At 42.3% G+C, this 27,256-nt stretch overlaps 1 protein-coding gene across 3 annotated transcripts in view; it reads left to right on the top strand.

Annotated features, from left to right (window-relative positions):
* The window catches only part of HSDL2 (hydroxysteroid dehydrogenase like 2), a 67,902-nt gene that overhangs the window by 6,666 nt on the left and 33,980 nt on the right, over nucleotides 1–27,256 (top strand). For all 3 annotated transcript variants that reach the window (XM_073591422.1, XM_073591416.1, XM_073591430.1), the window contains exons 4-5: nucleotides 3,413–3,511; nucleotides 16,113–16,227. In XM_073591422.1, coding sequence (XP_073447523.1) covers nucleotides 3,413–3,511; nucleotides 16,113–16,227 — 214 coding nt within the window. The remainder of the gene's footprint in view (nucleotides 1–3,412; nucleotides 3,512–16,112; nucleotides 16,228–27,256) is intronic.

Below are 27,256 nucleotides of genomic sequence, written 5' to 3'. Positions count from 1 at the left end.
TTTTGTGCCAAACATATCTTTTGGAATTATCGCCAAAAAGTTCAACCTTGGTTTCATCAGACCATAACCCATTTTCTCGCATGCTTTTGGGAGACTTCAGATGTGTTTTTGCAGAATTTATCTGGGCTTGGGTGTTTTTCTTGGTAAGAAAAGGCTTCCGTCTTGCCACTCTACCCAATAGCCCAGACAAATGAAGAATACAGGAGATTGTTGTCACATGTACCACATAGCCAGTACTTGCCAGATATTCCTGCAGCTCCTTTAATGTTGCTGTAGGCATCTTGGCAGCCTCCCTGACCAGTTTTCTTCTCATCTTTTCATCAATTTTGGAGGGACGTCCAGTTCTTGGTAATGTCACTGTTGTGCCATAGTTTCTCCACTTGATGACGGACTTCACTGTGTTCCATGCTATATCTAATGCCTTGGAAATTCTTTTGTACCCTTCTCCTGACTGATACCTTTTAACAATGAGATCCCTCTGATGCTTTAGAAGCTCTCTGTGGACCATGGCTTTTGCTGTAGGATGCGACTAAGTAAATGTCAGGAAAGATCCACTAGAACAGCTGAACTTTATTTGGGGTTAATCCGAGGCATATTAAATGATGGCAGGTGTGTACTGACTTCTATTTAACATGAGTTTGAATATGATTGCTTTATTCTGAACACAGCTACATCCCCAGTTTTAAGAGGGTGTTTTACTCCCCCCCCCCCCCCCCCCCAAAGATTTCAGTTTGATTTTCTTTTTTTTTTTCTCAAAAAGGATTTTATTGAAATTAAACATAGGAAATAAACAAACAATACAGGTTCCAGTTAAAACCGTGTCATGTACGTACATTCAAGATCACATTATCCACAGATTACAACGCACAGTAGATACCTCTCCTCCCCCCCAAGCATCACGATAAATACATCTTTACATTTCCGTACCATCAACTACACTTCCCGAGTTAAACCGGCATTTGAATTTAAAGCAGTAACCTGTCCAGAATTAGATCTACTGGAGCTAGGCCAGATGTGTTCAACCATGAGGACCATAACCTGTCAAATTTACCAGGGTGGCCATGATGTTGGAAAATATATTTTTCCAATCGTAAGGTAGCTCTCATCAGGGCTATCCATTCCCTTAGAGTAGGAGGCTCAGTCGCCTTCCAGAATCTAAGAATGAGCTTACGGGGTTGAAAGAGAGCACTTGTAATTGCCTATTTAGGGTTATCTTCAAATGGAAAGTCATCAAGGATTCCCAAAATGCACGGTTTGGGATCCCGTGGAACATTAACCTGAAATACTTTATTAATGGTTGTAAAAAACTCACGTCCAGTGGAGGTGTAGTTTTAGGCAACGCCATAAAAGAAATTGATAAGGTCCTCATGGTCCCTAGAACACCCAGTGCAATCAGAGCTTTCTCTTATGCCCATCTTATACAGTCTCGCAGGTGTAAGGTGTACTCTCAGCACAATATACAGCTGGGATAAAAGTTGTACCGTATTGAGAGAGCACTGTACAGCCTGTAACACTTCTTTCCATTGGACTTCTTCAAAAGTGCCCACATCACTCTCCCACCTGGTTATCACTCTGGCTGGGAAGTTGTTTAGGAATACAGACAAAAACATAAAATAAGACCTGGAGATAAATCCCTTTAAAATGGGATCCCTCTGTCATGTAATGGAAGACAGGAGCCAGAGATTGTATCCACAAGGCTCCACCAGTTTGTGCCTTAATCGCATGATATAGCTGTAAATAAGGGAAATACATTGATTGGGGTAACCCAAATTTAGCCTGTAATTCCAAAAAGGAGCACAGTTTACCACTAGAAAAGATATGTACCAGGTGTGCAACACCATAGAATTTCCACCTTGCTGCACATATCAGGGATTGTAGTTCCTTATAGTACCTATTGTCCCAAATAGGGCTATAACCAGTGAAGCCGGTAATATCCTGTAGCTGCTTAACTTTGTTCCGGGTTTTCTGCATTAGAGCATAGGTAGGAAAGAGTTTGCTGGACTTGGCAAAAGCTAAAAACTCCAGTCCCGTGGCCGCACTGTGTTTCTGTGACATATTTTAGAAGGGCCGTAGTTGGATCTTCATTACTCCCCTCACTGATAATCTCCTTGGGCATAGGACAGGCAATGTGCTTCAGTTTGTTATTCAATTGAGTTGTACAGTTTATAGGTCACATTAAAGGTGGAAAAAGTTTTGAAATGATTTATCTTTGTCTCATATTTTTTTTACATCACAGAAACCTGACATTTTAACAGGGGTGTGTAGACTTCCTATATCCACTGTAAATCTACTTCTAGAGCTCCTCCTGAGATCATCTGCCTCCATAAAGATTACGTGAACCCAACATTTCATATTTCTGATCTGTGTCTGCTGTACCATGAACTTGTATGAAAAAGTATCCTGTTCTTTGTGTGAAACCCCTGGTGTTCCTGCCAGTCCCTCTGCTATCCTATTAAAAACTGACCACACTAAGCAGGAGAACACGCTATTAACAAAGACTGACAATTTTGAAAAAAAAAAACAATATTTTTTACTTTCTGCTATAACAGACACTGAGTGCAGCGGGAGCCATAGGCTTTTGCTACTGTCAGTCAAAATCTGTGGCTTACTGGCATTGGACGCGTACAGCCCAGATCAGGAGCGTGCACACATGGGTGCCCCCATAGCACCCGGCTTGAAGAGGGGCATTTGAAGGAGGGAAAAGCAGACAGTGCTGGTGGGAGACTGACAAAAAGGATGTAAGGGACTGCTCTTTGCAAATTTTGTTGCACAGAGCTGGAAAAGATAACACCTTTTTTTTTTTTTTTTTTTTTTTTTTTTTATTTTGGGCCAAAAAAAAGAAAAACCTTTACCTTTAAAGCGGTTGTATACCCGCTGTTTTTTTTTTTTTTTTCTACACCTGCAAGGGAAAAGGCATAATGAGCTAGTATGCACCGCATACTAGCTCATTATGAGATACTTACCTTAGAACGAGGCGCCGGCATCTCACCCGGTCCACGCCGAGGGAGCTGACATTTCCCCTCGGCGTGTCTTCCGGGTATCGCGGCTCCGGCGCTGTGAGTGGCCGGAGCCGCGATGTCGTCACTCCCGCGCATGCGCGCAGGAGCCTTCTGTCCAGCAAGCTCCGGAGTTTGCCGGGCTGTCTGCCGAGAATCCCCTGTGCGGATGCGCTGCTGCAGTTAGCGGCTCATTGCAAGGGGAATATCTCCTAAACCGTACAGGTTTAGGAGATATTTTTTTTTACCTACAGGTAAGCCTTATTATAGGCTTACCTGTAGGTAAAAGTAAAAAAAAAAAAAAGTATACAGCCACTTTAAATGCTGTATTAGTATCCGGTATGTACTGTCTCAATTATTATACAGTAATGGATAAATGAAATACATGCTTAACTTTTTTTCTATTTTTACCTTAGTTGAAGCGGTTGGTGGAAGGGCCTTGCCTTGCATTGTTGATGTGAGAGACGAAAAACAAATCAGCGATGCTGTGGAGAAAGCAGTGAGCACATTTGGAGGTAAGACTTATTGTTGGCCTGTAACTTGTTTCAGATACAGTCTCAAAAGTGTTCCACCAAAGCGTAAACCTTAAAATAGCATGACAAGCAAGCAACAGTTGTCTACATTTTTCACTGTAGCTAGTAAATGTAGAAAGTAAAAGTAGATTAAGGTATGTAGTTTAGGTTTGGTAATGGCGATCAAAATATCCGTAAACTTTAAAGTTTGCCGTCACTGCAGAACCTGCTGTTGTTTATTATTGGGACCACATTTTTGGAATGTGTACTCTTCTTCCTTTTTTTTTTTTTTTGTGTGTGTGTTCTGACATATTTGATATATAAAAAAAAAAAAAACATGGCGTTATGCTTTGTGTTGTACTCGCTGTATAACCGGCTATGGTACACATGGGCTGCCTGGAGCCATGAAACTTAAACAGTGCCCTGTCTCTTACAGTTACCCCTACAGTGAAGTTTGGGTTTCACTGCGTAATGCTTCTAAGTTGCAGCTTGTGGTTTTACATCTTTAGTGAGAGCTGATTGACAACTCAAGCAAAGTGTTAAAACATTAGACAATCTTAAAATTCATAGGTGGATATGGTTTGAGGAGGTGGCATGCAGGTAGTGTTGTGACATGGGTAAAAGGTTAGGGTAGATGGCATCCAAGCAAACAGAAACCAGGGTCGTAACCAGAATGCCAGGATGCTTACAAGGGCATAAAAATATAAGTAATACAGCGCTGCGTAAAAAAAATGGAAGTAAATAGCAGCCAACACACCTGTAGACCCAAGTATTAGAAAGAAGTGTACAAAAAAGTGTAGCGCTAAAAACTTAGAAAATTAAGTGAATAGTGTTTAAACACAACTCAAGTGTATAACATACAATTAAGTGTTAACATAAAAAACTATTATGTACTCTATATAGTACAAATATAGTGTACATACTGTGAACAAAAGTGAAAAAACCACAATGCAATATTAGTATGAGCTAAATATAATACACTGTGTGTAGTACATATATACAGATAATGTAGACAGGAATTAAAAAATAAAAAACAGTAAAGTCCAAAAAGTTCAGATGGAGTTGACACCACCCAGAACCCGTATATCGAAAGTCCACCAATGTTGTTGAAAATAATAAGAAAAAGTGAGAAAGCCACCACCCAGGGTCTTAGGGGGCTTACCAAAAGCAAATGTCTAGGAAAGACCTATGTCAACCAAGTCACAAAGGCTGAGGGATCAACTGGATCAAATAGGTAAGCAGCATAGCTATGTAGAGGTTTGGAGGCAACAAAAGTGAGCAGGAAAGCTGTTGGTTCAGGAGCTGTCGCCGATCACATCGAGAGGCTTACCAGAGGTTGTTGACTTGAGAGGACTTACCTCATCCAAGTCAAAAAGGCTTAGAGACCAACTGGTCAGAATGATGCGTCTTCTCAGATATCCTCAATGACTTCCAAACCAAGATGGCAGTTCAACTTCCACAATTATCCGCGCAGCATAGAAAGTAATATTCCAATAGAAGGCCACAAACGAATATTCGTATACCATGCGAGATATAAAAGGACTCGCATAACGCAATAACACTGGTTTATTATAACATATATCAAAAATAGACTCACATATTAGAAGATCATCAAAAGCACAAAATTCGAATAGCGGTAATTGTGAAGTGTCCACCCAACGCATTTCTGCTAAAGAGCCGTCATCTGGGGTGCGAACCCCCCCCCACCTCACCGCTATATAAAACACTAATGACCCCTTATGGAAGTGTCATGATACAGGAAGTGTAACTAGATTGCATCACTTCCGGTTAGATAAAGCTTTTAAATTTTGAGTTGGCCATTATGTATATATAAGGTCCCAAGTAGTATTAATCTCACAAGAGAAATAATATATTTAAAATATCTTAATATTAAAAAGAAAAAAGGAAACTGGCCGCAGGAAGTGAGAGAACGGGACCAAGCCTCGTTTTCATATTATGTCATGAGAGGCTGCCTGTACTAAACAGAGCCAAGCCTCGTTCGTCCCATACAACGTGATGTTGCGACACCACATTAGCGCTGCGGCGTCACTACGTTCCATAGGAAGTAGACCAAGCCTCAATCTGAGGCTGGCCACATGACTTGCTATTGGGATGACACTAGAACGTGTCATGTGCGGCAAAACAATAGGCGGAGCCGGGCATCGTTAATGCCGTATGTCGTGACGTCACTAGTTACAACGGCAGCGTCACGGCTCCTCATAGAAAGCAAGCCAAGCCTCCTTATGAGGATGGCCACATGGCTCTCTCTACAGTAAGCAATAGAAATATATATCAAAATATCAACTGCGGCTTGCGACGGTGTCAGCTATCCAACAGGATCTCTACCGGTGAACAGATTGGTCGACTATAGTTGAATCCCATCGATCAAATACGGTCACCTCCAAAGCCACAGAACCAATCATATATTTAGATAATATATTTCCTAATTTAATAATCATAAAACTTATTTTAATAAAACAAGGTACCTTTTCAAAGACAAATTTAAATTATAATTATAAATAAATCCAAATCTGGACCTAAAATGACTAAAGGTCATAAGCCTAAACAACTGAATGAAAGCATAAATTAATAAAAAAAAGGAAAAATTATTATAAAAAATTATGAAGGATAAAAAGAAGAAAGAAACATTCCTATTAGGCTTGGTTGATGAACGAGTTGATGTCCCGCTCCACATTCATTTCTTGCGGAAAGTGGGACTGCAAGCTCGTATATCCAATACGTCTCCGAGCGAAAGACACCTCTTAGAGTAGCTCCTCCCCTCCATGGGGCAACATATTTATCAATAATAAGAAATTGTGTGCCTATAGGGTTCCGATTCATGAAATTCCCTATAATGGCGGGGGACCGTATGTTTAGTACTACCGGCTTTAATCAAATTTATATGTGCGGACGCCCGCGTTGAAAATGACCTAATACTTCGGCCCACAAATTGTTTGCCACACGGACAAGTTAACAAGTGCAAAAATGTTTGATTTGATATGTACGGCCAGTTACGGTAGAATGAAAGTTATGACTAGCTCTCCTACCACACGTATTAAACTGCTTACAAGGGCAAACCAGAAACTAGGGTTTGTACTAGTATCGGCATCGGTACTAAGCATTTGCACGAGTATCGGTACTTGTGCAAATGCGCCGATACCTGAATTCGATACCTTCAGGTTTGGCTCTTTCATCTGTCAGCGCGATTCCCCTGCTGACAGATGAAAGAATATATACAAAAGAATGCAGGCAGTCATTAGTTGTTAAGGAGCGGGGCCGCCGCGTCCTTAACCAATGACGTTTCAGCTGTCAGTGGGGATTTCCCTTCCCTGCAGTAGCATGTTGCGTCTTCGCCCATTCCAGTCCCGGCTCTGCCCCTCCCCCTTAGCTCTATTTTTGTGTCCTCCGGCAATGTGCTTCTCCTACTCGGGCAGCTGCGGGGTGACAGATCTGCCTGCCTAGTGAGTAGTGTGTCCTGCACTGAGCCAGGTTTTGCTGCTGGAGAGGGAGGGCAAGTCTACTGGGTGTTTTAGCGCAGTGATTGGGTTCCCAAATACCCCCTTCCCCTCCCAAAAAATTAAGGCCCCACCCTAAACTATAACCCCCCCCCCCCTCTCCACCCTAAACTATAACCCCCTCTCCACGTTAAAAAAAAATAAACCCCCCCCCTCTCTCTCCACCCTAAACAATAACCCCCTCTCCACCAAAAAAAAGTTGGTTATAAAAATGGATGTAAAAATAGTTATCGGTATCGGCGAGTACTTGAGGAAAGTATCGGTACTAGTACTCTGTCTTAAAAAAACTGGTATCGGTGCAACCCTACCAGTAACCTTAGGTGAGATAACGTCCCAACAGATTAGAGCTGGTTTTAGGGCTCTAAACACATACATATCGCCTAATCGGTGTATAAATACTAATTTTAAGCATCATATTTAGCAAGTGTCTAGCAAGATGATTAACCAGTTTCCCTCTAGAGCAATATTTTCATTTTCTTTATCGTACATCACGGGACACAGAGCAGCCATAATAACTAACTGGTTTATACGCCAGCTACTGGTGAATGGACACTGGAAAATCAATCAAACAAGAAGTCCTCCCCTATATAACCCCTCCTACATAGGAAGTACCTCCGTTTTTTCGCCAGTGTCTGTTAGGTGGATGGTCACTAATGTGACATGTGCTCTTGGAAGGCTAGACAGTTCTATTAAGAATCATGGACTTCAGTCGGATCCATTCGAAGAAGCTGTCGGCCAAAATGGATGGTACCTGAGCCTCATTGGCAGGAGAGAAGATTCCTCGAATTTTGCCTGTAATGCAGCCTTATGGCACTGGACCCTGCGTAATGGAAACCTGTGCAGTGTTTGTTCTGACCAAGGTGCTTTCCAGCAGGGTGCTATACAGGTCCAGGGGAGTGGACCCCAGATTAAGGGGAACCCAGTCTCTGAAGGTCTTTTATGACAGCTCACCGTGATGGTGAAGATTGGACTCCCGTTATGTTCAGAGTCCTGCAGCGGGAATGGTAAGTCCTGCATTTTTGCAATTTCTCTTTTAAAAAAAAATAGAGATCTGACTGTCCTCCTGGTGGCCACTGGGGGCAGTGTGCTGTTTAATCATGCTGTGTACTTTTTAGTCGTGTGGGCTGCTGTTTCTCCTCCAGCCACTAGAGGGCACAGACTTGCTTAGTATGGCCTATTTTCATATAGGCAGGAAGTGGAAGGGGGGCCATGTGGTTAGCAGGGAGTCTGCAGACATAACGGCAGCCCATGGATACTAACAAAGTGTGAGTACTTATTATGCGAGAACTGTGTGGCAGACAAATCATGATTATATGCTGCATATTTACTGCTTGTCTGGGGGAACTGTACAAATGTAAGTCGATACACCCCTGAATGGATAGCAGTTCACTTTTAAAGTGTTGTTGACTGCTCGGAATGCAGGTGCAGCGTAGTATACGTGCTTGCAAACTTGTAGCTTAAATGCATGTTTAAATATACACGTTTGGAAAAACATGAGCATGGGTGGCCCCGAGCCCGCCCGCCACAAGAGCTCTGTGGCCCCATCAAGGCGGGCGGCGCCCCGGAACGCAGCCCCCCCCCCCCCCCCCCCCCGTAGAGGCTGGACCGATGGACTGAAGACAGGCATGGGGCCAACTGCAGTTAAGAAGTTGCATGCTTGCAAACTAGCTTAAGCTTGGCTGAAGCTTGGCTGAAACGCACGGTTGCTAAAGATACATGTTTTTACATATTCGCATAAATATACATGGTTATACATGTTTGCATAAAGATGCATGGTTGCACAAAGATGCATGCTTATTCATGTTTGCATAAAGATACATGGTTGCATGAAGATATATTGTTGCATAAAGATACATGGTGGCAAAAAGATGCATGTTTGCATAGATACCTGTTGCGAAATATGGGTTGCATAAACGCATGCTTGCTTATTGCGTAAATGCATGTTTAGAGGGGCACGTATTGCATAAGTGCGTGTTTTGCCTAAGCACATGCTTCCATAAATGCATATGGCTTTAACTCATACTGTCATGTATTCATTTGTACTACCTACGTATATGCTTATTTACATGAAACTGCATACATATGTGCATATTTACATTAAGCTGTATACATGTGTGCTTGGTTGCCTGGGACTACGTGCATATGTGCTTGGTTGCCTGGGACTACGTGCATATGTGCTTGGTTGCCTGGGACTACGTGCATATGTGCTTGGTTGCCTGGGACTACGTGCATATGTGCTTGGTTGCCTGGGACTACGTGCATATGTGCTTGGTTGCCTGGGACTACGTGCATATGTGCTTATTTTCCTTTTAGCTGCTTACATAAATGCAAGAATACTTGTATACTTGGGTACCTGCATACTTGCATGCGTAAGGGGTTGCATAGCAGTAAACCAACATCTTTGGAGGACTGTGTATTAGGTTGGCTAATATAGTTGCTATGTCATTTACCTGTTATACCAGTTAAATGGTTCCAGAAAGGAGAGGCAGCCGGGGAAGGCAGGTGCACTTCTCTCAGGTTCAATGATCTGGCGGTGTCCACATCTCCCGATGGACAGTGGTGTCAGATGCATCTGAGCCACTGTGGGGTTTGGCATTGCAGTATTTTCCTGATACTTTAAATTTTTCATCAGATGGACTGTGGCCGAATCACCTTGATCATGCCTGATCTCTGGTGATCGAAGCCTAAGCAGGATCAAGCCTAATTAGTATATGGAATTGAGACTGTCCGGGAATACTAGATGCTGTAAGCTTTTCCCCACCTGTGTGAGGGAGGCATCTGAGGTTGCTGTGTTTTTGAGAGTATCTCAGGCCAGAAGATCTTAGGGCAGTCTCTGAGGTGTTTTTTTGCTCCATCTTTAGCCAGCAAAAGCTAGGTAGGTAGGTACGCCTCTTTTTGGCCTTTGGGGGTCTGCCACAGAGTCGACAGTCTTTTGCGTTGCATTTGACTCTTGGAGCAGAAGGTATGGGCTCATTATTTAAAAACAAACCAACAAGAAAAAACCCTCAACCGGTAGCGGTCCCAAAACCAAATGGGGACATAAGGTCTAGCTTAGAGCTTAAGCCGCTGGACATCCTTCTGTTTCAGATAGGCTCTGTCCATTTAGTGTTGACCTTTGCGAGAGGTAGATTTCGGGGTCCATAGTCATCAATGACGCATATCTTCATGTGCTGTTTTTTCCAGGCTCATCAAGGTTTTTTTTTTTGCAAATTTCAGTCTCTGCACTTCAGGCTCTGAGGGTTCACAAAGCTCCCAGCACTGGACTTGCTGAAAACGCAGATGTGCCAATCTCAGTATACCTCAATCTTTTTTCAGGAAGCAGTCTGTTCCAGATTTTTCCTTTTGATATATTTCTGCAGGAGGAAGTTGTATCTAGGTCAAGGCACGTTCCCTACGTACAGTCCTACTCCAGGTCTTTGGTAGAAGATCATTCTCTCTGTCTGGAACATGAAGTTCCAGGCATTGGATTGCCAGAGGGCTCTGTTCCCGGGGTATTGCTGAGCTAAGATTGCTGGTTGATGGTTCGAATTCTGGAGAAGGAATGGGGAAGATAATAACCACTGATGCCAGCTTCTCCAGTTGGTTTGAAGGTGGCTATAGTTCAATGGACTTGGTCTCCACAAGAGAAAACACTGCCTATCAATATCTTGGATTTTTAGCCAGTATGTCTTGCTCTGGATGTTGGGACAAACCAGTTGTAGGTGTAATCCGGAAATGCCTCTGCAGGCATATATATCAACCACCAGGAGTGAAGCGGCTCAGGAAGGTGAACCAGATTCTGTCTGACACAGTACAACAAGTGGCTATCTCTATCACTAGTACATACTCCAGATATAGAATAATGGCAGGGGGAACTCTGCAGGTGGACCTACTAGATTCCAAGTTCCACAACAAGTGGGAACAGGGTGTGTCTGGGACGAAAGTCCCACTGGCAATAGGGGCAGATGCACTTGTAACATCTTAGAGACCAGTTCTCCCGTATTTGATGCTTTCTCTCTGTTTCGACTTCTCCCACATCTTTTGCGAAGAATCTGGGAGGTGGTAACACTAATAATGGTGTTAGCTGAATTAGCCCAAGAGGGCTTGGTACGCTGACATAGCGAAGCTTGCGGGGTCGCTCCTTGAACACTCCCAGTCCAGCGGGATCTAATGGTCTTGAGTCCTGTATCTCAGCACTGTTGAGCCCTGGAAGCTGGTTTCAGGGAACCTCGATTACAGGACTTGGAAATATTTTTTCCCTGGGGGAAGCCAGGAAGTGGCACCCACAGGAATATGAGTGGGAATTTTTTTTTTTTTTCTTTTGCCAATCAGTAGGGGAAAGGAGATTGGCCTTGGGTACCATTTAAGGGTTCATCCCTATCCATTTTTTCCAGAGGCCATGGTTTCTCACTCCTGGATTCATACTTTATACAGCGTGTAGCGTAGATAGTCCCACATGTCAGGCCACTCTTGTGTCCTTGGGACTGGGATTCGACAAGTGATTGTTCAGGCGTATGGTTTAAGGGCTAAGGCCTCACCTTTTCCAGTAAGGGCACACTCTACCAGAAGAGTGAGTGCTTCATGGGCAGTTCATCATCAAGCATCAATGGCTCAGATTTGCAAAGGCTGCTACTTGGTCTTCGGTGCATACATTTACTAGGTTTTATCAAGTGAATGTTAGGACGGATGTAGCATTTGGATGCAGTGTACTGCAGGCAGCAATATAGATTCTGATTGTGTTTCTTTGGTCATAATGGGTTCCCTCCCCTCAAAAGAATTGCTTGGGGACATCCCAGTTAGTTATTATGACTGCTCTGTGTCCCGTGATATATGATAAAGAAATTCGTATTTTTTTTTTTTTTTTTCTACAGATTTAATGTGTGTAAAAAATTTAGGATTTTTTTCTACAGCTTACCTGTAAAATCCTTTTCTTGGAGTACATCACGGGTCACAGATCTCTCCCCTCTTGTCTGGGAAGCTTATTGCGTGCTACAAAACTGAGGTACTTCCTGTGTAGGAGTGTTTATTTAGGGGAGGACTTCTTGTTTGCTTTACCAGTGTCCATTCACCAGTAGGTGGCGTATAACCCAGTTAGTTATTATGGCTGCTCTGTGTCCCGTGATGTACTCCAAAATAAGGCTTTTACAAGTAAGGCCTCCTGTACACTGCTGCTGATAAATGGACTTTTAGGAGCAGTTGGGCATTTTTTTCAACTGCTCCTGAACAACTCCTCTGTTATCTTATCAGTACGTATACACAGGTTCGTTTATAGTCGTTTCTACGCAGTTGCGTTTAGAGGCTTTTTTTTGGAACCCAAAGAAATGCGTTCAGAAGCTGTGTTTAGAGGCATTTCAAACACCAAACGCGGCTACCCGCATTTAGGCGCGTTTTCATCTAGTAGTGTTTTTAATGGGAAACATTTTATTTACTACTTTTGAGCCTGGAAAATGCTAAAAACACACCAAAAACTCAATTAACACTGTATGCAAGCTTGATATACAATGTGATGTGACCTTCATCAGCCAATTATGGTGTATAATACACAAATTGCATTACTTGACGCTGAAGTTGAATAGGAATTTCACTCACTCGTCAACCATTGAGAATTTGCAAACTAGACTGGGTCTAACCTTTTTCAAGAGAACGTCAAAGGTGGCAATTGACATGCGTGTAAAATTAAAAAAATTATCTGGGTAATTACGCAGCTGAACATACATATTAGAAAAGTATCCTGTGGACATGCGTTGAGCCATCAATGGATGCATTCAGGAGCGACAAACTCTGGTCCTCTGACGCAATTTTCTATGTCTTTGGAGCCTCAGCAAAAGCAACATCAGGAGCATTTCCTCACACATGCTCATCATGGGATCCATATTAACAAACCAACCAAAAAATAACAGCTAGCTACAAGCACATTGCTTTTCTTAGCTGCTACTCACACTGTTCTCTCACAGAATGGCAGAAATGGTTGTTAAATACTTGTTTTTAGTGCTTTCTAATCATTTGGGAGGATCTCCTGGGGGTTATCTTTAGTAAATGCTCCTAAACGTGGCTTGTAAACGCTGCTAAACACACGTTTTTAAACGTGGATTACTTGCTGTGATGTTCCAGCGTTCAGGAGAGGTTGAGAAAGGTCCCATGCACATGAAGCCTAAGCTGTCAAAAAATCCAAATTTTTTTGCACACGTTGAAATCTGTCGTTTTGCCTATAAAATTACTGGAAACCCCCAGAAAAATATATATTTTCTAAAAGCAGAGGCCCTATAGAATAAAAATTATAGTAGTTGCAATTTTCTTATGTTGCATGATATTTACGTCACTGTTTGTTTAATAAATCTATATTTTCAGGAAAAAACGCACTAAGATGAATTTTATTTCACACAAACACAATTGAATCCCCGTGTTTTTGTACATAACAAAAGATGAGGTAGTGTAGAACATATAGGTAAGAAATATGTCAAGCCTAAAAACTGATTGCATCTACAAAATGGCAAAAAATGATGGTAGCCAAAAGTATTACTAGGCAATGATTTAAATGCCTTTGCAGCTTATCAGTTTAGAGTACACCATAAATGATGACTGTAGAATTATTGCTTTCACTTTGACATTTGCAGCAATATATAACGTGGTAAATTGCGATTTACATAAGTGTGCACTCGGTTGCATTTGCAGGTGTGTGCAGGGCAAATGGGGTTACTTTAAATTTTTGGTACATTTTATCACTTTTATTTTCTTATACTCCTCCCTTTCCTTTTTTTTTACCGCACAAGAGACAATACCTACATTCAGTGCGACGTGTCCCTTTTGTCGCTAGCTGGTCAGTTAGTTGAAATCTGAAGTCCCCTTCTAAATGCTTACATTGGAAATTTCTTGGCCTCTGTTTTCTAGGCCTGTTAAGGTAACCTATCGTCTACCCTAGTAACTTTGTGTGGGATAACCACACTCAAGTAATTTATCCCTAATGCTTCCAATCTAGACCTCTCTGTCAGTGGGGTAAGACCCCTTTCACACTGGAGGCGTTTGTCAGGCACTTTAGCGCTAAAAATAGTGCCTGAAAAATGCCTCCATCTGCAATCCCAGTGTGAAAGCCAGAGTGCATTCACACTGGGGCGCTGCGCTGACAGGACGCTTAAAGTCCTACAAGCTGCTTCTTTGAGGTGCTTTTAGGAGCGACACCACTCCTAAAGCGCCCCTGCCCATTGAAATCAATGGGCAGCTCCTCGGCAGCGGTGCTTTGTGGGTGCTATCAAGTGCCTCAAAAACTACGGTTACCGCTGCTGCCCGGGCACTGTCAGTGTGAAAGGGCTCTTAGAGCAAATCTGTAAAACCCTCACAAATTGTGTGGCAGGGAGATTCTCTTGCATATGTTTATGGTGTTCAATAAAAAATTCCTGGGTAGTGTTCTTACCAGTGGGATTAGAATATAGGCTATCACCATGATCAACATAGACCTCCACATACAAAAAAAAAAGGACCTAGAAAAGATGCAGTTAAATGCAATAGTTGGAAGAATTTAGACCTCTTGCACACAGGTTTAAAAACGCCATGTTTTTTACTGACCTGATCTAAATACAGGTGCATAGTTGTCTATGGAACAATGCTTGCACAGTTGGGTAAAGATCAGTAATACAGCAATGAGTACAGAGACATCAAATAGAAAATGTTTGCATTTTTTTTTGCAAAACTTACACTTTTCATTCATTCTTAAAAAAAAAAAAAAAAGACAATGTTTTCAAATAGAAGTGTATTACTTTGCTCCCTTGCAGCTGAGAGGTAATGCTGAAATCGTATTCATCCAAAGCACCTGAAAGTGTCCAATGGTTATGTTTTCCCCCTGCACACTGTGGCTTCCATCATCAAGTTGCTTAAACCTGAAGTTTAGCTAAAAAAAAGTTTTTTTTTTTTTTTTTTTTTTTCTCTACAGCTTTAGTTACATTACTTACCTATAATGAAGTATGTCTTACAATGTGCAGGCTGTTGGATTCTGTGGCAGTCTTCATTGCAGGGCTGCCCTGTTCTCTTCCTGCTGCTGAATGCTGTGGGGGTTAACAGCTTCGTATATCCGGGCTGCATTAAAGATGATCTGATGGGGATAAATCCCCCTCTTGCCCCCCCCTCCATTGAGTAAAGTTCTTTCGCTGGTTACATTTCTGTAACCTGGTCTGTGAATGGGGGATAGTCTGAACAATCACAGGGTTCTTCCCGCCAATTGGGTTTATCTTCGCTTCCTCTCCAAGAAACAAGTGAGAAGAAATTTCTTTAACATAAGTGTCACCAGAACAGTTGTCCCTCTTGGAGGATCACCCCTTTTATTCCTGTTCCAGTGACCACTAAAAATGTTGGATTTTCCCTCACTTTCGGTCCCAGTGACAGTGGTCATCAGGAGAAACAGAGTGTAACTCTCCTTAACAAAGACACAGGCAGTGATTGAAAACCTTCCAGGGGTTCTAGCCCCTCACCACTCCAAAACTAACTTCCAAAACAAATTGGTTTTAAGATACATTTTAATAGCTGCAGGGATAAACCAGCATAGTGGCTGGAGTTGGGAGCCACAGCATACTGCACACACACAGCCAATACACACAGTGGGTCTCTAAATCTGCCAGAAACCTAAGGCTGTAAGGAAATCGCTACTGGTGAGCTACTACCGGTAGCTGTATTCACTCTTGAGCTGAATGCCATTGATGATTTTTACATGCATTTTTTGCATTTGTACAAACATTTTCAAGTGTTTTTGCTTAGGTGTTTCTCGATTACATTATTTTTTGTCAATGGAAAGCTAGTTACCAGGGAGGAAAAAATGTTATTTTCATTTTATTTTTTATTATTTATTTTTTACCAGGGAGAAAAAAATTGTTTATGCACACTTTTTTTGCATTGAAGTCTGTGAGGCCAAAATGCTTGAAGCCTGTAGTTTAAAAGAAGCATGTGTATATCAGGCTGGGCTAAGCTTCAAGAGATGCTACACACTGGTGTGAATAGGGACAGCTAAAAACTATGCAATTTTTATGTTGCGTCTTTTGAAGCTTTGAGCTGTTAAACCCTCAGGTGTGAATGGGGCCCTAGTTCTGCCTAAGGATGCTTACATATGCTTTTATTTATGTGAACAGGTATAGACATCTTGGTAAACAATGCCAGTGCAATCAGTTTGACTAATACTGTAGACACTCCAATGAAGAAAGTGGACCTTATGATGGGAATCAACACTAGAGGAACATATCTAACGTATGTATTGTTTTGTTGCCATTTTACATTTGAATTGATAGCTAAAGATTAGTAACTAAGGTATTATAAATACTGTATTTTTTTGGTGTATAACACACACTTTTCCCCCTGAAAACAGAGGACAAACAGTGCCTGCGCGTTTTATTATAAATACCGTATTTTTTGGCGTATAACACACACTTTTTTTTTCCCCTGAAAGTAGAGGACAAACAGTTCCTGCGTGTTATACACCGATACTATGTTTTACCAACAGGGATGGGGATCCACCTATTGGGGGGTGTCAGGCCGGCTGCCCCGCCTTTCCTGGCCCTGGGACATCGCTACCTGCATAGTCCTAAAGTTTATAAAAAATTCACTTGCCAGCCCCTTCTCCTACACCGCTCCTCATGTGTCAGTGTCATTATAAAACGAAGCTTTTAAATGTCTCAATAGCTCAGTTTTTTCTGGCTGCTTTCCTTCTCCTGCTCCTCCTCCTCCTAGCTTTAGATTGGAGGAGGAGAGCGATTACATGATCATCTATGTACCGTTAGAGAGAGCAGTCATGTGACCAGGTCAGTGGAAAAAACAGAGCTATTGAGGTATATGGAAGCTTCATATTACAAGATGAGTGACAGAGGAGTAGCAGTGTGGAAGGGCCTGGCAGTGATTTTTTTCTTAACTGTAGAGAATGCTGGCAGCACTGTCCCAGGAGACTGGGGGTCTCCTGGGAGTGCAGGGGAGGGGGGCTGTGTACTGGGGAGGAGGTCTGTGTACTGTAAAGGGGGCTGTGAAAACATTTTTCCTTTAAACTTCCCTCTTAAAATTGGGGTGCCTGTTATACGCCAATAAATACGGTAAATCAGGCTATAGCAGCAGAACATTGTTAGTGCAGTGAAATACATAGCTTGTTCATTTGCTTTGTAACAAAGCTAATAAAGGGTCTGGGGGACCTTAATTATGAAGAAAGGTTGCGAGCACTGAACTTATTCTCTCTGGAGAAGAGACGCTTGAGAGGGGATATGATTTCAATTTACAAATACTGTACTGGTGACCCCATAATAGAATTTTTTTAAATTTAAAAAGGGAGTTTAACAAGACTCGTGGCCACTCATTAACTACGTAGAGGGTTCTTTACTGTAAGAGCGGCAGGGATGTGGAATTCCCTTCCACAGGTGGTGGTCTCAGCGGGGGGCATTGATAGTTTCAAGAAACTATTAGATAAGCACCTGAACGGCCGCAACATACAGGGATATACAAGGTAATACTGACATATAATCACACACATAGGTTGGACTTGTGTCTTTTTTCAACCTCACCAACTATGCAACTGTGACTGACACAACCACCACTTTAACATCCCCAAAACATAGGTGTAGGTGTTTTGTAGTTTAGAGGGGGAACTAGGCACAAGTGGTTATAGGCTTACTGGACTTCTATCAGAATTGAATGTGTTTTTTCCACCTATCAAACAAATATATGCTGAAATATACTTTTAACAAGCCAAAGGGAGAAAATGTTCATTGTAAAGGGTCTATATACACTTTAATTATGTATCATCACTATTGAAAATTTGTGAATGAGTGAGAAAGTATTGCAATCGTTTAATGATATGGAATAACAATAGTGTTTAAAAAACCTGCACAGCTCTCTTCAAATTTTTCTCATGTTGGAGAGTAGCTGATTGTACTGTATACTATATGTGAAAGTGTGCATGTGTTTGCATCAAAGTATTGCGATTGTGTATATGGAAGAGTTGCACGCTTTTTTTGTGTGTGATAATTGGTTCGTGTGTATGTAGATGCATTTTTGTGAGGATGCAGAAAGTGAAAGAGAGCTTCATAAATGCATACATACCAGCAAGGAGATACTGCTTGGGAAAAACATGACCAGTGCGTAGATACATATATAGCTACTACATAGAGATCCACAGTATTTCATGGTGAATAATTCTGTTTTAACTCTCCAACATGTATTATAAATGTTTTGTCCTGTGGTTAAGAAGTTGGACAGCATTTTAATCATGGTTTTTGGAAGTAGAGCATTGCTGCGGTAAAGCCAAATGTCGCATCCTATGACAAATAATTTCACATCTTTTCTGTACAGATGTTAATTTTTAGTGTAAAATGTATGGTTGTTCATTGGTGCTATGGGGCAGATCCAAAACATTTCGTTCTAACACTTACCTTGCATATGTATGTGTCATTCTGCCCCGCCAGCACAATGTTGGAAAATTAGATGGGCTTTAGACGAAAGGCAAGTGGCATTCTGTACATGATCTGTAGATTTATGAAATTGAATTATTTAGGACCCTTTGTTGCCATAAAAAGATCACAGGCATTAATGAGAGGCGACCTTCATATCAGTATTTTCAGAGGGAAGAGGGATTTCATATTAGGCATCATGAAAGTTGTTATATTGCATTTCTATCGGTATATATTTTTTCGGTAGACGTTTACGATTTAAAGTTGCATTAGAAAATGTTTAAATGTGTTATATGGGACCTTAACCAGTCATCCCCTCTCTGTGCCTGTTTAACAACTCCAGGATACCTTAGCTGATGCTGTGACTAGAATTTTGAACTCCAGTATCAGCAGATTTCTCATAATGCATTGAACAGAATCCAAAGGAACCGACACAAGCTTTGTCTATTTTATATTATGATTTTTATTTTCTTGAGTAATCCTACTTTTTTGGAGTAGATTTTTTTTTTTTTTTTTTTTCTAATGCCGCGTACACACGACCGGACTTTACAGCATACTTTGCCTGTCGGACTTTTCGACGGACTTTCCGAATGAACGGACTTGCCTACACACGATCAACCAAAGTCCGACGGTTTCGTACGTGATGACGTACGACCGGACTAAAACAAGGAAGTTCATAGCCAGTAGCCAATAGCTGCCCTGGCGTCGTTTTTTGTCCGTCGGACTAGCATACAGATGAGCGGACTTTTCGACCTGACTCAAGTCCATCGGATAGTTTTGAAACATGTTTCAAATCTAAGTCCGTCAAACTTTTGAGAAAACAAAGTCCGCTGGAGCCCACACACAATCGAATTGTCCGACGAAATCCGGTACGCTGGACCAAGTATGCCGTAAAGTCCGATTGTGTGTACACGGCATTAGAATTCAGTGTGCACGGGGAAGGGGCTCTGCAGTAACTCTTTATTCATCAGATGAAACTGGCTGTGGAAGTTGTGTGCACCGCATACAACACACCAACACACAACCCCTGCAGCCCAGGGACTTGATTATGACAGTTAGTGGGAGACTAGGTGTCTGCTAGCAGGAAGTGTGTGCCTGCTATTATGAAAGAGAGGAGGACAGTTTACTACCAAGCACCAGAAGCAGATGGGACAAACAGGTGGAGTTGGAATTCTGCTTTAAACAGTATAGGTTGGATGCATTGGATTACTCACCTGAGCCCCAAAAACAGCAGGCACGAATAAGATATGGGGGTGCAGCACCTTCCGAATCCTGTAAAAGTGATTCGGCAGCCATACTGTCTTTTACTGTAGGTCTTGTATACTAAAATAGAAGCTAGCTTATGGCTACTATAAGCTTGTTTTAACCCCTTCAATGCCATGACAGGTAGGATTTGTCTTGAACAGTGAAAGGTTTAAAAAAAAAACAAAAAAAAACCTTCTCCTCATTCAATACCATAAAATGCACTGGATAACATTTTGCGCTTACTGTGTGAGCTTCAAACAAGAGATCACAGTATCTTTTAAAAATTTTGCAATTGCAACCCAGTGGAATTTGTTGCTTTTGTGCTAATTTCTGTCCAAGCAAACCTAACTGGATAATTTATTCATGCATTGTACCTCTGGAAATGGAAGAGCTCAAATAGAATCATGTCTGGTATTTTATATCTAATCCAATGGTTCTAAACCTGGGGGTCGAATGAGGATTTGCCAGGGGTCACCGAATCCTGGGCTGTTACTGAAGCCCGCACTGCTCTCCCAGACTTTTCGCGGCCACCCAGCTGGGCTGTTCCTGGAGCCCGTGGTCGCCCACCCAGCCTCTTCTCAGCCACCCATTCAGAGTTCATGGCATGGCTGGGGGTCAGAGAATAGAAGTCAGCTGACTGGTGAAGAATGTGACGTGGGAGGGGCTGGAGGAAACTATATCTCCTGATTTCGGGATAGGTGTCACTGCTGCGAGACACCACAAAGTCTGAGACACAGTGAGTAACACTACCTGTGATTATAGTTGCGGTTAAAAGTCCCTACTACAGTTCTCAGATCAGCAGATGACCTTGATCAAGAGCACCTAAGTTGGATGATCAGAACTCCCCCCAGCACTGCCACTGATCCCACCCCCCCAGCATTGCCACTCATCCCAACTCCACCCCCCCCCCCCAGCATTGCCACTCATCCCAACTCCACCCCCCCCCCCCAGCATTGCCACTCATCCCAACTCCCCCAACCCCCCCCCCCCCCCCCAGCATTGCCACTCATCCCAACTCCCCCCCCCCAGCATTGCCACTCATCCCAACTCCCCCCCCCCCCCAGCATTGCCACTCATCCCAACTCCCCCCCCCAGCATTGCCACTCATTCCAACTCCCCCCCCCCCCCCCCCTCAGCATTGCCACTCATCCCAACTCCCCACAAGCACTGCCACTCATCCCAACTCCCCCCCACCAAGGAGTAAGAGAAGGAATAAACATAGAGAATGTATGGAAGGGAGTGGAAAAGAGGGGGAGGAACAAAGAAAAAGGGAGAGAAAGAATAGGAGACGGCTAGAGAGAGAGACGGGGGGGGGGGAGAGTTAGGATAGTGCGAGGGAAAGGGGAAAGAAAGGAGAACAAAGAGAGTGATACATCCTAAAATGTACCATAAGGGGTTTTAATATTGTACAAGTGGAAGGTAATCAGGGAGCGCTAAATATCCGTGGGTTAAGGGGCGCAAATTACTTGTCTTGCCTTGGGTGCTGACACACCCACGCTACGAAAATAATTTTACTGTTAGGGGTCCCCACAACTTGGGAAATTTTATCAAGGGGTCACGGCACTAGTAAGGGTGAGAACCACTGATCTAATTTTTACTGTTTAGGTATTTTGTGTGTATCTGGCTGGGAAATATAACTTAATGGTTATTCTTCAATAAACAAAATACTTGATTAAAAGGAAAAGCTGTCCTAAAGTAAAAGCGCATTTTGACTTTTAGGTTTACCTATCCCTTTTTTTTTTTTCATTATGCAGTTTTATATAATTCTTTTCCTTTCTTCCAAGAAACCTAGGTTAGAAATGTGTGTGTGTGTGTGTGTGTGTGTGTGTGTGTGTGTGTGTGTGTGTGTGTGTGTGTGTATATGATATAGATATATTAGATAGAGAGACACACACACACACACACTGGAGCTCTAAGAAGCTGCTCCTACAGGCCTTTGAGCTCTCATTTTTTTTTTCTCCCTGGAAACTCCCCTCCATGTTAGCCAATGTGTCTATGCTCACTAATGTTTTTTCACGATTTTACAGGCAGAAAGAAACCCCACCAAACTCGCATGTTTGAGAGGAGCTTTCGAGCAGAAAAGATGCCTAATGCCGTGTACACACGGGCGGACTTTTCGACCGGACTGGTCCAATAGAACCAATCAGTCGGACAATCTAAACCTGTGTGTGCTTCATCGGACCTTCAGCAGACTTTTTCTGTTGAAAATCAGACGGATTTTAGATTTGGAACATGTTTCAAATCTTTCCGACGGACTCGAGTCTGGTGGAAAAATCCGATCGTCTGTATGCTAGTCTGACGAACAAAAAAGGACGCAAAGGCAGCTATTGGCTACTGGCTATGAACTTCCTTATTCTAGTCCCTTCGTACGTAATCACGTTTATACCAACGGACTTTCGAACGGACTTTAGTCCGTTCGTGTGTGGGCAAGTCCGAAAGTCCGTCGGACGTTTGATGCTGAAAAGTCCGCCTGTGTGTACACGGCTTAAGGCTTCATGTACACGGGATGTTGTTCAACCTCTCCTCAACGATTTAACTTGACGGCTAGAAACTGTTTAGCCGCCTTTACATGCCACGTTTAGTTGCGTTTGCGTCTAGAAGTGTTTACAGATGTTTTTCATTTACAGATGAAACGCTGCTAAACGTGAGTTACCGCGTTTAGCAGTGTTTACAAGCTGTTACAGGCATTTGGCGTTTCAAATGCCTATGAACATCCGTCTGAATCCATTTTTTTGCGTTCCAAAAAAAGCTTCTAAACTCAGCTGCCTAGAAATGACTATAAACGACCCTGTGTACATGCACTGATAAGATAGCATAGAGGAGAGTTCAGGGGCAGCTGAAAAAAATGCCCAATTGCTCCTAAACATCCGTTTACCAGCAGCAGTGTACATGAGGCCTTAGTGCCCCAAAAAATGCGAAAAAGCTCAAAGAAGCATGAAAATGCACAAAAAAACTTCCAGCAAGAATAAGTCCTTACATTTGAAGAGCACCTGTCATTTCAAGATCCATCATGGTAGCGCATGTTAGTGGACATCCAATCATCTGCTGCCGCCACATCCCTCACCTTGTTGTGTCACTGCCGCCACATCCCTCACCTTGTTGTGTCACTGCCGCATCACCAGCCGTCCCATTAAAGTGAATGGGACTGTCGGTGAGTCAACAGCGGGTCAAAGGAGGAGCCGCTGAGGGACACAGATGCTCTTTAAAAATTATGATTCAAATCAAATCCACCCTGACAGAAGATTAAAAAAAAAAAAAAAAAAAAACTGTAAAAAAGGGTCTCATTGTTTTTTGCGCATTACATTTTCATTTGTTTTATTTAAAATATTCTGGTAAATCAAAAGCAATGGATGATATTTATAAAATATGGAATAAACAATGAGGAGTGCCAATTGCTTTAGTCCATTTCAAGTGGTTTCATAGAAAATTGTGGGTTCTTTTTCTGTTTAAGGATACCAACAAATTTGTCCATGGTTGTATGTAGCAAGGTAACACTTTGCTAGATCCATACATAAACATATGTTTCCTGCTACAATAATGCAGGTGTACAACTTTCTATTAAATGCCATGCATTTTAACTGCTGTTAAACCAAGGGTTTTACACCCCCAGTCAGACTCCGAAGAAAGAATTATAGTTAATTAACCCCCAGAATAACCTTCTACATCTGCCAAACAATACCGCTTTTGAAGGCATTAAATATAGCTCACAAACGTGCGCTGTTTTTTTCTTGAGAAGAACACCCCTTTTTAATGCATTTTACAATCACAATTCAGTGTGTCTTTGTGTAAAAAGTGTCATTAAAAGGAACAATGCGGAGAGCTTTGACACATTTATTAAAATAATGCACTGAAGTGTCTTTACTGTGTTTCATACATCTGTGCATTTGCCAGCTGGGGGAACGATGTAGTATAAATAATGTTAATAACTAAAGTGTGGTGTGTGCAGAATGATAAGATTGGCCTAGATCAAATGCACTGGAGTGCCGCTATTTAATCAAATGGGTTTGAACAACCCTTCAATGCCAAGTGTGTTTTTGCATTATTTTATATCGCAATCAGTACTGGAGAAAATGTACATAAAGTACCCTTTACATAATCAGGGTAAAAAAAAAAAATTGTTTGAGGTTTGATATATTGCTTAATATATTCGCATGAAGCAGCGATGATGCACATGGTTGCCTCTAAACAGCTGCTTTCCATTACAAATCTCTTTCAGTACAATATTGTGAAAATGGCTGGGAGGCACTAGGCAGAGCTTCTACTTTTTTATTGAAAGTATTCTCATAACAAATTACTTGACAAGTGAAATAATTCTGAATAGTAATGCAGATGTGACATAAAGAAAATGGCTTCACACCAGGCCTTGACAAATAATAAAAATTTAATAGCCTGAAAAAATATTGCTCCACCTTAATATCAGTTTTATTGATCTTACGACAGCATCTTTTATAAATGCCGTCTAGGCAGAGTAAAATGGTCTTCGTGTACAATGAGAAAATTACACAAGTTCATACATTTTAAACATAGAAAAACTGTCCCTTAGCCACACACACACACACACACACACACACACACCTACTTTCATATCCCTAAATTTTATTTTCTGACTCAAATGTCTAATTTCATGCTTCAATCACCATTTTCAATAAGCTGGGATACTGAATAATAAAGAGTATCCTCCGTCTGAGTCTGATCTGATATAACTACAGTGCCTTGCAAAAGTATTCACCCCCCTTGGCTTTTTTTGTGTTTTGTTGCCTCACAACCTGGAATTTAACATGGATTGTTTGAGGATTTGCATCATTTAATTTACAGAACATGCCCACAACTTTGAAGATTTTTTTATTGTGAAGCAAACAACAAATAGGACAAAATAACAGAAAAAGTCAATGTGCATAACTATTCATCCCCCTAAAGTCAATACTTTGTTGAGCCACCTTTTGCAGCTATCACAGCTCCAAGTCGCTTTGGACAAGTCTCTATGAGCTTGCCACATCTTACCACTGGGATTTTTGCCCATTCCTCCTTTCAAAACTGCTCCAGCTGCTTCAAGTTGGATTGTTTGCGCTTGTGAACAGCAATCTTTGTCTGACCACAGATTTTCTATTGGATTGAGGTCTGGGCTTTGACTTGGCCATTCCAACACATTTACATGTTTCCTCTTAAACCACTCAAGTGTTGCTTTAGCAGTGTGTTTTGGGGTCATTGTCCTGCTGGAAGGTGAACCTCCGTCCTAGCCTCAAATCACACACAGAGTGGTACAGGTTTTGCTCAAGAATATCCCTGTATTTAGCACCATCCATCTTTCCCTCAACTCTGACCAGTTTCCCAGTCCCGACTGCTGAAAAACATCCCCACAGCATGATGCTGCCACCACCATGTTTCTCTGTGTGGGGATGGTGTTCTTTGGGTGATGTGATGTGTTTGGGTTTGCGCCAGACATAGCGTTTTCTTTGATGGCCAAAAAGTTGAATTTTAGTCTCATCAGACCAGAGCACCTTCCTTCATACATTTTGGGAATCTCTCACATGCCTTTTCGCAAACTCAAAACATGCCATTTTGTTTTTTGCTGAAAGTAATGGCTTTCTTCTGGCCACTCTGCCATAAAGCCTACGGCTTATTGTCGTCCTATGTACAGATACTCCAGTCTCTGCTGTGGAACTCTGCAGCTCCTCCAGGGTTACCTTAGGTCTCTGTGCTGCCTCTCTGATTAATGCCCTCCTTGCCCCGTCTGTGAGTTTTGGTGTGCGGCCGTCTCTTGGCAGGTTTGCTGTTGTGCCATGTTCTTTCCATTTGGTTATGAAAGATTTGATGGTGCTCCTAGGGATCATCAAAGATTTGGATATTTTTTTTTTATAACCTAACCCTGACTTGGACTACTCAACAACATTGTCCCTTACTTGTTTAGAGAGTTCCTTGGTCTTAATGGCAGTGTTTGGTTAGTGGTGCCTCTTGCTTAGGTGTTGCAGCCTCTGCGGCCTTTCAAAAAGGTGTGTATATGTAATGACAGATCATTGCACACAGGTGGTAATTGGTTGCACCAGAGCTTTTTATGGGCTTCATAACAAAGGGGGTGAATACATACGCACATGACAAATTTATCTTTTTTTTATTTCTGAAAAATTGTTTTATGTACAGTATATATTTTTCTAATTTTACTTCACCAACTTAGACTATTGTGTTCTGATCCATCACATATAATTCAGATTAAAAAACATTTAACTATAGGCTGTAATGTAACAAAAAAAAAGGTGAAATGCCAATGGGGTGAATACTTTTGCAAGGCACTGTACATAGTTTCCTTTTAGTAAATAAATGTGATCGCTGTTGTCCTATAATCTTTTCAACATTTAATTTTATTTTCCAGAACTACCAGTAATAAAAAAACAAAACAAAAAAGCTTTGTATCTGAAAAGAGAAAATTAGCTGCCCTTGACCTAGTGGTATTCATTTCCGGTCAGTTCAAATGTCTGCAAAGGATTCATTTTTCATATGAAACACAAAATGAATCATCCTTCTAATTGCACAGATTTCAGATATTTTGTGATCACTTGTACACAATTTCTAGCTGAAACCATGTCTAAGCCCAAAAGCAAAAATGCACTGTCGCTGTACTAATGATATTGGCAGGGAAGGGGTTAACATCAGGGATCAAATCCCCGTGCTGGGGCTTGTGCACGCGATCGCGTGTGGCCGGCGGCGATCTTGCCCGCCAGCCAAGCACATTGGGTTCCCCGCCGTGCAGCACGCGCGCACCCTCTGGTGGCCGAAAAAGAGAAGGACATACCCGTGCAGGGTTTCGCCCAGCAGAGCAATTCTGCCGCAGTATATCTGCGTGAGCCGGGCGGGAACCAATTAAGCAAGAAACATACACTATATTACCAAAGGTATTGGGACACCTGCTTCCGGGTTCTACATTGGAGCCCTGATCAAAGGCAAATTTGGCTTTGTTCAGGACCCCGGCCAGCCGGCGGATGTGCCGGCTGGTGGCTCAGGTCTCTGGGTGGGATGGGAGACCTGGGCGGAGAGGTACGGGGACCAGGACGTTCCCGCTCCTTGTAATAACAGCCAATGCTGTTCATCCATGGCAGCCAGTGAGAAATGATGGGACAGGCAAGAGGTGTCAGTCACTCAGGTGTGAGCAGATCCCACATTTTTGGACAGATCGTGCCACGGTCAGGGAAGTGGAGAGCTGGACGGGAGCTCCTATGAGGGAGACATCAGAGTGAGATGAAGAGACAGCTGACAATACAAAGTATGGCCCATACTTTTCATTATCTGCTGTCCTCAGGGACAGATCCGATCCAGAGATCCCACTGTATGGCGATTTCTGGATTGGATCTGTCATACAATGGTATCATTGGCATTGATGATTTGATTCAGATTTTTTAACTGACCTGCTGCCAAGGCATGTTGTTTGCTGGACCGCACGGAAGATGGCAAGATGCTGCTGTGACCTGCTGCTTGCTGGACAGATCTGATGGCTGCCAGATGTGGGTGTAGGTCAATGTCTGTTTACACCTGGGCTGCAAACACCCCCCCCCCCCTTTATCAGACCAGCTCATCTACTCTACCTGGGTGTTGAACACAGCAACACCACCCCA

The sequence above is a fragment of the Aquarana catesbeiana genome, linkage group LG01, assembly GCF_042186555.1.
Source record: "Aquarana catesbeiana isolate 2022-GZ linkage group LG01, ASM4218655v1, whole genome shotgun sequence".
In the NCBI taxonomy this organism is placed as follows: Eukaryota; Metazoa; Chordata; class Amphibia; order Anura; family Ranidae; genus Aquarana; species Aquarana catesbeiana.
This window is presented reverse-complemented; position numbering and strand designations above follow the sequence as displayed.